Source organism: Helicoverpa armigera, chromosome 31 (genome assembly GCF_030705265.1).
Source record: "Helicoverpa armigera isolate CAAS_96S chromosome 31, ASM3070526v1, whole genome shotgun sequence".
Lineage (NCBI taxonomy): Eukaryota > Metazoa > Arthropoda > Insecta > Lepidoptera > Noctuidae > Helicoverpa > Helicoverpa armigera.
Window position 1 is genome coordinate 2883932 of NC_087150.1, and position 13914 is coordinate 2897845.

At 39.9% G+C, this 13914-nt stretch overlaps 1 protein-coding gene across 2 annotated transcripts; it reads left to right on the forward strand.

The window, feature by feature from the left end:
- The first annotated feature begins 278 nt into the window (after window positions 1–278).
- Window positions 279–13692, forward strand: LOC110378635 (ruvB-like 2). 2 transcript variants are annotated; one of them, XM_064043231.1, is made up of 12 exons: window positions 279–413; window positions 5788–5974; window positions 6558–6674; window positions 7052–7133; window positions 7861–8023; window positions 8768–8864; window positions 9851–9982; window positions 10328–10440; window positions 10751–10971; window positions 11842–11980; window positions 12413–12524; window positions 13527–13692. In XM_064043231.1, exons 1-12 carry the CDS (start codon window positions 387–389, stop codon window positions 13556–13558), a joined length of 1422 nt encoding a protein of 473 aa, XP_063899301.1. In that variant the 5' UTR covers window positions 279–386; the 3' UTR covers window positions 13559–13692. The 2 variants fall into 2 exon arrangements, with proteins under 2 accessions (XP_063899301.1, XP_063899302.1); XM_064043232.1 differs by lacking the exon at window positions 279–413 and adding an exon at window positions 5378–5513.
- The last annotated feature ends 222 nt before the right edge of the window (window positions 13693–13914 follow it).

Genomic DNA, 13914 nt, shown 5'->3' on the forward strand with positions numbered 1-13914 from the left:
TGTTTTTCTCTTTATAATATTACTAGTGGCCAGCGATACGTGCTTAGATATGAAAATATGTGATATAAATGAAGAACCGTTTGACCAATTTTGTGCAAACTTCACATTATAAATCATTTACTAAATAGTCCGAACAAAGCCTTTGTACCTAGGTATAGGCGAGATCGTTCTTGAGTTATAAAATTGCAACGAAAAGTGGCATTATTTTTTATGTAATTATAGATTAGTATAGGTAGAAGTAAAAATAGATGGATAGTACATTATAAATTGTATACGAATTAAGCTTTTCATAAATAATAGGCGCGTCGGAAATATCTAGAAATCGTGTGAAGAGACAAGACTGAAGATTTGAAAACATTGTTTATTCATCAAACCAAGGAGTAAGGATGATTACCGGAGAAGCCTTATTGAAGGTAAGTCAGGCCTTTTTTTTTGACGACGTCAAAAATCATCAAATGACCCTTCCCGCTGTGGGTTAGCAGCGGTGAGGGAGTGTCAGACTCTTACTGACTAAAAACCGTCATGTTCCTTTGTAGGCCTTTTATGTACCAGCGCCGCGGTAACTCTTGTAGTTCAAATTCGTGGGCATGACCAATACGATCAGTTACGAGTGAACTAACGAGGCGTTCGGGTTCTTTGTTGTCCCGCTGGGGAGTTTGTTGCGCCACTTTTTCCCAACAAAAACACTTAGGAAGTGGTGAAGGGTGGGCGTTTTGGGGGCTGTCTTTTGTACATTTCGGACGTTCAAAGAGTGCTGTTTTGCCTGCCTGTCAATGGTTTTTTGGCAGAAGGCATAATTCGACGGTAAAAAAGGCAAAAGGGGTCAAGCGCCACATTTTGCGATTTTAACTTTTTTATTGACCCCAACTCCACTATTTTTTCTCTTTCGAATGGTCGTAGTATCGTTTTCCTAGCATGAAAAAAAGTCACTTGCACCAAAGAATACGGTAGTTTCCAACGAGTCAAATTCATTACTTTTATTTAACTGTCAAAAACTGTCACTTTCTTTGCAATATGTATGAAAGCGCAACTTATGACGTCACAGAATTTTCACATCAAACTGGATTCTTATTTAGCTTATATTATCAATAAAAAAAATTAATCAATTATTCCATCAAAACGATAAATGGAAGTGACATTATTTTTAGATGCTTCACTAAATGAATATGACAACGTAATTTATTTTTGACCTAGTCATCCACCCAATTATTTGTACTGAAGTGCCAAATCGATACTTGCCAAAAGTGCTCAAGCGACACCAACTTTACCTTGCTTGGTTGAAGGACCATTTTGTGTATTACGTTTTTGTATCGCCTTGTCATTTGGCATAATTTTAAAAACAATATTAGAAGTAAATATGTCGTTTGTATCCATTTTTCTTTTACTTGTTTAATAACTATAACCAGTGGCGGCCCTAGGGGTGTGCGAACTGTGCCTTCGCACAGGGCCTCGCGCTTGGGGGGGCCTCGCGCTACAACCCACACTAATATATAAAATTATAATTAAAAAATATATATCTGGTCCAAAAAAATATGCATTTTTCTTTTTTTCTAATTCATTCTGCGTTTACTTTTTGAGTTCTCAATTTAACAAAAAGTTGGAACACCAAAGTAACAAAAACTGGCTCTCGATCAAGTCACGGATTCTTTTTATTTGTGCTTAATTACGAGTTTAATTTGAGACTCCGTAAACAAACAATTAAAAAAAATTCGCGCTCGCTACGCTCGCGGCTGTTCACTTGTCAGTACACTTCGTTCTAACATGATTAGAGTACTTTTATGTCCCAAAACTGAAAAATTTTCGCGCTCGCTACGCTCGCGGCTGTTCACTTGTCGGTACCATTCATTCTAACAAGATTAGAGTACTTTTATGTCCCAAAACTGAAAAATTTTCTCGCTCGCTGCTGTTCACTTGTCGGTACCGTTCATTCTAACACGATTAGAGTACTTTTATGTCCCGAAAATCAAAAATTTTCGCGCTCGCTGCGCTCGCGACCTCATCTTGCACTATTGTTTACTATGCAACTTTAGGTGCTTTAGTGACCCAAAGCTCAAAAATCTTTTGCGCTCGCTTCGCTCGCGGGTGCTTTATTTTCCACTTAGCCGAACCTAGAAGGTAGCGCCGCTTGTAAGTCCTTTTATTAACAAGAAAATAACTCCTGGCCCGCAACACAGACTTTTCAGGTAGGACAAAGGGCCTCGCATAGACCTGCCGCACGTAGCCTCGCAATGGCTAGGGCCGCCGCTGACTATAACGTCGCTTACACCAATAGTAAAAATGGTCAACTAAACATAATTGGCGCTTGGCCCCTTTTTTAAATAATTTTATTTTCATTAGGTTGCATTTGATCCACTCAGTGCGCGCCAGCGCCTGGAGCTTAGGCCAAAATCGAAATATTCCAACATTAAATATTGGTGATTGACCCCTCGCGAAAGCGATAAACATGGTTAAAACCTGGGGTCAAGCGACATCTATCTTTGAAACTATTGATCTCAGGCTTATTTTGATGTTAAATTATTAAAGAACATTGTATTTTAGTAAACTTTTCTGAAGATTGTGATGTGATTCAATAAAGCAATAAAGAGATATTATTTTTTAAAACTTTCTTTTTACTCTCCTGAACAATATGATCTGTGGTGCTTGACCCCTTTTGCCTTTTACCCGTCGATATGTATAAAGTTGAAGACAATAACGTTCCTCGTCTCTCGCACTCTCGCATTTTGGCGCGCTACTTTCTTACGGTCAGTCCCAATATTCCAACTGATTTGCTTAGGTACCTACTACCACTTAGAGATGGACATAATGACATTACATGTATGTGCCTAATGTCAAATGACCTTATATCTTTCTCTAGTAAGCAAATTACCAGATAGTATATTGGGAACGGCCGTTAGGAGATTTTGAGTTAAGGCACCTTTTTAGTGTGATGGGAAATCATCAAACGACTCCTCCCGTTGTAGGTGCAGTGTGAGGTAATGTCAGACTCTTACTGACTAAAACCCATCATATTCCTTCGTGGGCCTTTTATGTGTACCAGAGCCGCGGTAACTCGGACGAAACACTCCCGCAGCCCGAGTTAAGGCACCCCCGCTAGTCATTTGTTCTCCATGCATTTTTTTTAACGACGTCAAAAATCATCAAATGGCTGACCCGCTGTGGGTTAGCAGCGGTGAGGGAGTGTCAGACTCTTACTGACTAAAAACCGTCGTGTTCCGTCGTAGGCCTTTTATGTACCAGCGCCGCGGTAACTCGCGCGAACAATCCCGCAGCTCTCCGTGCATTAAGCCTACTGCCTGAATTTTGTTGAAACCTATGGATCAAGGACTTTAACAGGACCATAGATGATGTATCAAGCTTAACCCATATTCACCCCGAACACGGAGGAAGGAAAAATGAACGGAGGTGTCATAAGTCAGATAGGTCAGGCGCCTTCTTCTAGGTCAAACGTACTGTTTACGTGACCAAACTACTCCGTTCCGAGTGAATTAACCAGGCGTTTGGGTTATTTGACACATCTGACGAAGATTTTTAGTTTTACAAAAGAAGGTATTATCCAGTTAGACTGAAAGCCCGAAGCCGACCCCAACATAGTTGGTAAAAAAAGACTCGGAGGATGACAAAAGGCGTATTCGGGTGGAGCCAGTAACGTTCCTCGTCCCCCGAACACATGCATTTTGGGGAGGCCACTTTCTTTGGAGATTTTTCGTTACGACATCTCCGCAAGACATTTCTTTCTCCATGACCCCGTCTTACAGAGATCCTGTAAATCCTGTTAAGTGTGTACTGAGGATTTACAACATTTTCAACCCTCGATAAAAAATACCGGTTGCCCTCCGCGGCACACGTATGTATCTCGTGGTGTACTCGCTCTAGCAAACAGTAACATTTCTAAACGTCTGCGAAACTGCAATCGCCGTGCACGAACACATGCTAGCTGTGTACTCGCAGCAAAGTACCTACCTAAAAATGTTTTTTACAAAAATCCGGTTAGACTGGAATCAGACCCCAACATAATACGTCCAAGGCCGATTTCCACCACGGCGGCTGTTCTCATTTAAGGAGATCAGCCAGCTGCGCAGGACATATTATAGTGCACGAGCATTTGCGCAGACACAGGTGCACTCAGTATTCCTTCATATCTCTCATAGCGCGATGGGACGGTAATCCGACACCACCGGAAAGAGATCAGGCCCAGGAAAGACATTAACGTGCTTTTTGATGGCACGGATGAATCTATCACCAACTTCCAGACTAGGGGCCTTCACAACTGCTTTGTGAAAGTTTATAAAACTCACAAAACGTTTTCGGCCCGACCCGGGACCCCAATCGCAGCAGTCGCACTTGCGACAGCTAGACCAACGAGGTAGTAAGACCCCGACATAGTAGGGAAAAGGCTAGGCAGATGGATGATGAGATGTCGTTCGGAATTAAGAAAAACTGACAAAACTGTGTTTCTTAGCAACTTAAAATATATTTTCTCCAAATAGGTTTTTAGTATGGATGCGTTATCGCGGCGTTATGAGACCACCGCTTGCGTAACGACGCGCGTGTCTACGTTACGCAAGCGGTGTGGCCTGTCTCATACATTTCCATACATTACAACTCATGGTTACGCCGTAACTACGCGCGTGACTACGCGCGTGGTTACGCATACGCATCCGGTCTGCTCGAGCCTTAAACCAGGGAGAGTCCGCAATCTAATTTACGTACGCAGAATAAATTATTTACCTAACCACCTTTACAGAGCAAAAACCATTAATTTTGCAAAAGGTCAGTGCGGTTCATAAATTATTGCGCGTTTAAGGAACCTGCTGTATCGGATAAAATAAGACCTTGTTTACAAATGGACGAATTTAAACTTGGCGATATGCGATATACCCGAATTCCCGAACACTTCATTTCTAGCAGGCTGTAACTTTTGTATTTGGCACTGATAATACTTTTTACACAAATACGTTTCATAAAATACCACTTAAAATTATAATTCATTTGAATATTATAATATGTATTTATTATGATTTTATTGTGTACCTACAATAATTTTTAGCCGCATTGTAATTTTAGACGGCATCATCATCGTCTGCCAAGTCTTTTCCCAACTAAGTTTGGGTCAGCTTCCAGTCTAACCGGATACAGCTGAGTACCAGTGTTATACAAGGAGCGACTGCCTATCTGACCTCCTCTCCTCAACCCATTTACACGTGCAACCCAATGCTCCTTGGTTAGACCTGGATGTCTGGCTTTTGACTACTCCTAACGACTGCCAAAAATGTTCAAATGACAGCCGGGACCTACTGTTTATGACATGCTTGGATTTCTTTACATTATATCATACTAGTTTACATTTCCAAACGAATTTTATTTTTATTCAAAGCTGTCGTTTGATCGATTCTGTCAATGTCATAACAACAGCATTCTTGTTTGGGTAGCGACCGAGAACGCGTTTTTTGTTTTATCACATTCTACTTATAATATCAGTGAATAAACCACAAGTTTAGACCTTAAAAATGGCTGTAAGTACCACGAAAATTTCTTAAAACAGACTTTCAAAAAGCATGTTTTGATTATCAAGCCGGTACTGAAACTTAACCTCACTTTTGAAATTCATGTTTTTTATCATTTCAAAGATGGAATTTCGACTGGGTTGAGGAGGTCAGATAGGCAGTCGTTCCTTGTGGCTTTCTGGTACTCATCTGCATCCGGTTAGACTGGAAGCCGACCCCAACATAGTTGGGAAAAGACTCGAGAGATGATGAAACTTACCTAAAACTCTTTTTCTCTTTATAGTCGATAGCACACTCCCAAGTTCAAGAGGTGCGTTCCATTACACGCATCGAACGCATTGGAGCTCACTCTCATATACGAGGATTGGGTCTAGATGACTCCTTGGAGCCAAGAGCCGTGTCTCAAGGCATGGTTGGCCAGAAGATGGCGAGGAAGGCCGCTGGAGTCGTCCTACAGATGATTCGAGAAGGTAATTAGTGAGTTGACTCGTTGCTATGGCAACGGGTAGCTTGTATGATCAAATTAAGTTTCTGTAAGCAGTTTCACATGATTCCTGAGAGAGTTACAGCCTGTATCTAGTAGATGAAAAGTAGACTATAGCCTTCCTTGATAAATGGGCTATCTAAAATTGAAAGAATTTTTCAAATTGTCTGTTGAAGAAACTTTTAGTCTTTGTTATGCTTATACATCGCATTTCATTCAACTTTCATCTGATTCTGTTCAATTGATTGCAACTTAAGCCCTAACAAAATTTACATATCTAAGCTCACAGTTGCTTTCATAGTATTTCTAACTTCTAGCAGTTTCAATCTCATGACATGGGAGCTACTTTTCTCTATGAATTACTAGCAACCTTAGACTTTACACAGGTACAATACTCTACTATTTAATGTATGTTATTATACATACAAACCTTCGTCTTTAATCACTCTATCTATAAAAATATCGTTCTTTCAAGATTTAAGCTGACATTTAAGGGACAGAGAAAATGACTCTGTTTTATACTATGTAGTGAAAACACAATATTAATCATATAACATTTGTCTTTCTAGGTAAAATTGCAGGCAGAGCGGTATTGCTGGCTGGCCAGCCCGGTACCGGCAAGACTGCTATTGCCATGGGTCTTGCACAAGCCTTGGGGCCTGATACTCCATTCACAAGCATGGCGGGTAAGTTCTATTAGACTGGTTACAAAAAAATATTTTTTTATACCATCATTACCAAGATGTAATATTCATATTTATGATTCAGTTCAAATGTTGTTGAAAAATAATTGAGGTCCCTGAAAACCTATTCACTTATTTGTGTAGATCTGTTCAACTTTTACACAGTTACAGATAATTTTAATCTACATATACAAAAGTTGTTGAACCTTATTTGTGTTGTATATAATGTAAATACATGCACTATTTTCTTGTATGACTCTGTGGCTCATCCACTACTGAACGCTCCCATGCTTACACACAAAGACAGATATATGTACATCTACATATGTAAACACACACAGATAAAACATCTATTATACAAAAAATTTGTCTCTCCCCAGGTTCGGAAATATTCTCTTTGGAGATGAGCAAGACTGAAGCTTTGACTCAAGCCATCAGGAAGTCCATTGGTGTCAGAATAAAGTAAGTAACAGTATCCATCTAAATTAAAACCAACCTGATCTCTCTCCGGTGGTGTCAGATTGTCGTCCCATCGCGCTGTGAGAGTGAAGGAATAGAGAGTGCACCGCAGTCCAAGCAAATGTGCACAAACTATAATATGTCCTGCACAAGTGGCTGATCACTTTGTATGAGAACAGCCGCTGTGACCGATAGTTGGCATTTTTTTTATTGTAATGTCTTTTTTACATAAAGTCAAAATCAAATGTTTTTATTTCAAATAGGCCTTTGCAGGCTCCTATGAAACGTCACACTGTATCCTACTTGTATTATAAATGTGAAAGTTTGTGAGAAGGTATGGATGTATGTTTGAAATTCAATCATGCAAAAACGGCTGAGCCGATTTGATTGAAGTTTGGTATATAGACGGGTGATACCCTGGATTAACACATAGGCACACCACGCGGGCGAAGCCGCTGACGGAAGCTAGTATTGTATAATAGTTGTATTCCCGTGGTTTAGCATAAAATATAGCCTATGTTACTAAGGAAGAGTGTAGCTTACCAATAGTGAAAGAATTTTAAAAATCTGTTCAGTAGTTTAGGGCACAAAAAAAATACACACACGATATGACCATTAAAAGAATCTTTAATGGTCTTAATTAACAAACTTGATTAAAAGAATCTTTAACGTATTCCCATAGGTTTTAGGTGTTACCTAATTAATATATTTCCTGTTTAACATTTTACAGAGAAGAATCCGAAATAATCGAAGGCGAAGTAGTAGAGATGGCAGTCGAGAGAGCGGCGGGAGGCGGCGGCGCTCGGGTCGGCCGACTGACGCTGAAGACCACCGATATGGAGACCAACTACGATATGGGGGCTAAGATGTGCGACTCGCTGCTTAAAGAGAAGGTAGCTATATTATTATAGATGACTAAATTAGTATAGCTAATAGAAAAGCAACCTTTAAGTCATCATCATCAACCTTTTTTTATATTGTAGTGGTCTGGCTGGGCTCAGGCCTCCTGACACACTGAAAACCTAAAAATATATGTAATTTTGATAACTATTTATTATGTGTACTAGCCGTTTCCTACAATTTCTCCGGTGTCACAGCGAAAGAACTTTTTATAATATAACTACCTTCCGCCTGCGGCTTCATCCGCGTAGAGTTCGGTTATATCGCGTTTCTAAGAGAACTCTTCAAAAGTCCGGGATAAAAACTATCCTATGTTCTTTCTCAAGGTCAACTCTCTCTCTGTACGAAATTTTATTAAAATCAGTTCAGTGGTTTAGACGTGAAAGCGTAACATACAGGCAGACAGATTTACTTTCGCATTTATAATATTAGTAGGGGGATGTTTTACCCGTGACCCTTGTACCAGGATAAAATGTAGCCTACATCGTTACTGGTAGTCAGAAGCCAGTAAGACCGACAACCATTCTAACCAAGGGGTATCGGGTTGCCCGGGTAACAGATAGGCAGTCGCTCCTTGTGGCACACTGGTACTCAGCTGCATCCAGTTAGACTGGAAGCCGACCCCAACATAGTTTATCCTATGAGAACCCAATTCTGGGTTAAGCTTACCGTTGTACATAAACTGTCTTCAGTCTTTATATATTTATTGTTATATGAATGATATAATATTGCTACAGGTTCAAGCAGGCGATGTGGTCACCATAGACAAGGCGACCGGCAAGATCAACAGGCTGGGCAGGAGTTTCGCTCGAGCCAGAGACTATGATGCTACTGGTATGTAACCTTATATCACATTTATATATATATATGAGATGGTAATGGGTTATGAGAGTGAAGGAATAGTGAGTGCACCTGTGTCTGCGCAAATGCTCGTGCACTATAATTTGTCCTGCGCAGCTGATGATCTATGAGAACAGCCGCCGTGTCCGAAATCGGCCGTGGACGCCATTATTATTCATTATTATATCACATTTATAAAGTTCCGTACCCAAAGAGTAAAACAGGCCCCTATTACTAAGATTTTTTGGTCCATCTGTTACCAGTCTGTATATTATAATATGTGATAGCTAGACAGTTGAAATGTTCACACGTGATGTATTTTCTGTTGCCGGTATAACAACAAATACTGAAAGAAAACTAGAATAAAATAAATCTTTTGAGGAGGTCCTATATAACAAACAGTCGAATTAATTAATTTCAATTTTATTTATTTATTTAATAGTTCATGTACACATAAAAACACAGACAAGAATATGTGATAGAAAAAAAAAATACAAGGGCCAGCTTATTTCCAAAGAAATGAATGAATGTATTTTATTATTATACAATCCATTTTTATTGTTTTTGTACAAAGTTAAAAACTTAGGTTACTTTATTATTTAATTATATTAGTTAGAAAATGTCTAATATTCTTACTAATTTTATTATCATTATTGTATTCTATGAAAAATGTGTTTCGGATGGCACGTTAAACTGTAGGTCCCGGCTGTCATTGAACATCCTTGGCAGTCGTTACGGGTAGTCAGAAGCCAGTAAGTCTGACACCAGTCTAACCAAGGGGTATTGGGTTGCCCAGGTAACTGGGTTGAGGGGGTCAGATAGGGCAGTCGCTCCTTGTAAAGCACTGGTACTCAGCTACATCCGGTTAGACTGGAAGCCGACCCCAACGTAGTTTGGGAAAAAGGCTCGGAGGATGATGATTCTATGAAAAATATATTTAAAAAAACATGCAAAATAATATTATTTCAATATATTCGCAGGCCAACAAGCCCGTTTCGTGCAATGTCCAGAAGGCGAGCTACAGAAACGCAAGGAAGTGGTACACACGGTGACTCTACATGAGATAGATGTCATCAACTCCAGGACTCATGGGTTCCTCGCACTTTTCTCTGGTAAGTCACCATCATCATCTCCCGAGCCTTTTCCCAACTATGTTGGAGTCGGCTTCCAGTCTATCCGGATGCAGCTGAGGACTAATGTGCCACATGGAGCGACTGCTTATTTGACCTCCTCAACCCAGTTACAGGGGCAACCCAATAATACTTTCTGCGGCAGCCAGGTATTATATGATAATTTTACCACATCTATACCGACAGAACTATTTATCATACTTGGATGCTTCTAAATATCTCCCCACAAATATTCATCCAAATCAGTTCAGCCGTTCTGGACTTAAGAGTAATGTAAATAACTCTTTTTATCGAGAACTATATTAAGTATTTTGTTCATCTTTACAGGTGATACGGGAGAGATAAAATCTGAGATCCGCGAGCAGATCAACAGCCGTGTGGCGGAATGGCGTGAGGAGGGCAAATCCGAGATGATACCCGGAGTACTATTCATAGACGAGGTCAGTCTATGTATTACTGTTACAGCCTTTGTATCGTCCCACTGCTGGGCTGCGGCCTCCTCTCACACGGAGAAGGATTGAGCGTTAATCACCACGCTTGCTCAATGCGGGTTGGTGATTTCAGACTTTATAGTCCAGGTTTCCTCAAGATGTTTTCCTTCACCCTTTTTTCAGCCATTGGTGTCTAATATATAGTTAGAAAGTCTAGGCTGGCACCAAAAAATTGTTTTTTTTTTTGCTTTTCAGTGTTTTGGGAGTCGGTTTTTTTGTTGTAAAAAGGTTCTATAAATTACTTTTCTTCCATTGGCAGGCTCACATGTTGGACATAGAGTGCTTCTCGTACCTAAACCGCGCGTTAGAGTCGGACACCGCGCCCGTCGTCATCATGGCGACTAACCGCGGTATTACGCGCATCCGCGGCACTAATTACCGTTCCCCGCACGGAATACCGCTGGATTTGCTCGATAGAATGATCATCGTGCCTACTTCGCCGTATTCCCATCAAGAGTTAAGGGAGATTCTGAATATCAGGTATGTTGGTTATTTTTAATATAAAAAATACAGTTTTTTTAGGTTTTTTGGAGTTTGGTAGCACAAACAGACAGACATAGCCATCAAAATGGAAATTTTAGTAGTCTCCCGTACACCAAATAAATATTTTTGCTTTTTTTAAAGTTCCGTTTCCAAAGGGTAAAATGGGACCCTATTATATACTAGAATCATGACAGAAAGTTGATTGACAAAATTTTCATGTTACTAGAATTTAATAATTTTTTTTTTTGGGCCTCTTATAAAACAAACGTACTTACATATTTTCTTCGGTTCTATAGAAAACTGTACGCAACCTACGTTCACGAGTCCGACTCGCAATTTGCCGTTTTTTAATTTAAAAATTATCTGGGCAACTTTCTTATTATAATTTTTTCGTATACTCATCATCCTCCGAGCCTTTTTCCCAACTATGTTGGGGTCGGCTTCCAGTAAAACCGGAAAGCTGAGAACCAGTGCTTTACAAGGAGCGACTGCCCTATCTGACTTTCTCAACCTCAATTCTCTATTAGCATACTTACTCCCTTACAATATAAGTATAGTTATCGGCACGAATCTTGAGCTCTGACCTACATCTGCGCAGAAGTGATTTATTAGCAAAGATCCACTCCCGAGTGACGGCTATGACGCGATGCACTGCGGGCCAATCACCGCTTTAGCCCCCGCGCCTCACTTCATACCACAAAAGGGACCCAACAAATCACTACTGCGCAGGTGAAGGTCAGCGCTCAAGATTCGTGCCGATGATTATAAAAAATTGTGCTTATAAAATAACTTCCTAAAACTTCTAAACTGGACCCTTCATTGACCATTCACACTTGACCATTTTTACATACTTTCACACTTTCCCAGATGCGAAGAGGAGGACTGTCAGATGTCGAGTGACGCGCTAACGGTACTGACTCGAGTAGCGACTGAAACTTCGCTCCGATACGCCATACAACTTATTACTACTGCCTCGCTTGTCGCTAAACGCAGGAAGGCTACTGAGGTTTGTTAATACTTTATATTATTTACAATAGGCACTGTGAAGGCAAAAAAAAACCATCATCATCTCCCTAGCCTCTTCCCAACTATGTTGGTGTCGGCTTCCAGTCTAACCGGATGCAGCTGAGTACCAGTGTGCCACAAGGAGCGACTGCCTATCTGACCACCTCAACCCAGTTATCCGAGCAACCCAATGCCTCTTGATTAGACTGGTGTCAGACTTACTGGCTTCTGACTACCTGTAATGACTGCCAAGGATGTTCAATGACAGCCGGGACCTACAGTTCCAGGTGCCTTCCAAAACACAGTCATTAGTGTCCAAGATATACTTAGAAAGTACCTACCCTAAATTGACTCGGGCTATTTTGTTAATTGTAATGTTTTTGTGTGTTTTAAGAAAACTACAATAAAAAGTTGTAATCTTTTCTTGTCACAGGTGAGCATGGAAGACGTGAAGAAAGTCTACTCTCTGTTCTTGGACGAGCATCGCTCGGAGCAGTTCCTTAAGGAGTATCAGGACGAATTCATGTTTAATGACGGCTCTGGAGGTTAGTGTTGCTAGTTCAATATATTATTTAGTAGATTGGTAGAAAATACCAAAGAACTTCATAAAAATATTACTTTACTAGTCTGTTTGTATTGGTCAAAAACAATATTTTAGACTTAAGAAAACCCATTTCTGATGCTACGTCATATAATAGATACATTTGTGTCTACTGTCACTAGCCGAAATATTGCAACCAAATGATTGAACTTCAAATATCCGTCATCCTTTCGTTTTCCTTGGAATCTAAGTAGATTTTGGGTTTTTTGAGAAAAAATACATTCACTTGGAAGAATACAGATACAATAAGTTTTAACTTTTTACATTTTTAGTTCAAACTATAAACTGTTGAAATGAAATGAAAATATTTATTCGCCGAGATATGGTTAACACAAAAGGTGGTAAAAACAATAAAAGTTACTTAACATTTCTCGCCTTCAGTAGGCATGCGAATAGAAGAGCTCGTGGCTAAGTCAAAGCCGCGCGGATCGATCGATCATAAGGTTAAGCAACGCTTGGCGCGGTCGGTCCGTGGATGGGTGACCATCTTGTCATAATGAGTTCTTCCGTGTTTCGGATGGCACGATAAACTGTAGGTCCCGGCTGCCATTTGAACATCTTTGGTAGTCGTTACGGGTAGTCAGAAGCCAGAAAGTCTGACAACCAGTCTTACCAAGGGGTATCGGGTTGCCCAGGTAACTGGGTTGAGGAGGTCAGATAGGCAGTCGCTCCTTGTAAAACCCTGGTACTCAGCTGCATCCGGTTAGACTGGAAGCCGACCCCAACATAGTTGGGAAAAGGCTAGGCAGATGATGAATAGGCATGCGAAAATTAAAACATAAATCATGCTTAAACCTATAACGCTAACCTATAAAAGCTAATTTCTACAATTAATACATTCTTCTATTGTGTAGAAACTACAAACCATAATCAGGCGTAATTCACTTTTATCATAAACTTGATTTTAGAATGTTTTTTTTTTTAATAATAATTTGTATTGTTTCAGACGCCCCACAATTAATGGAAGTCTCCCAGTAAAGCAGCACTCAACTATTCCAAATGTATTTGCTTTAAAAGTGATTATTAATAGTAATTGACTCGATAAGTCAGTTTGGTTCTACTAGAAGACGTACTTTAAGTTACTTTCTAAGGTTTATTGTGTAAGTTTTTTATTAAATAAATGTCTCAATGTACCTATGCGTTGTTTTTTTTTAACCTACTATGAGTGAAAGGGGTATGTTGGTCCTAGATCAAGATCTCATAGCAGTCTATCATCCCGTCTTATTTTTTAATTAATGAAACTCATGCCATGAGCCAAAGCATTTTTCTTAAATATCCTTCACCAGATGGAAATAAAATGTGTATCGTACAATTCGTGGAATAAATGGTATATT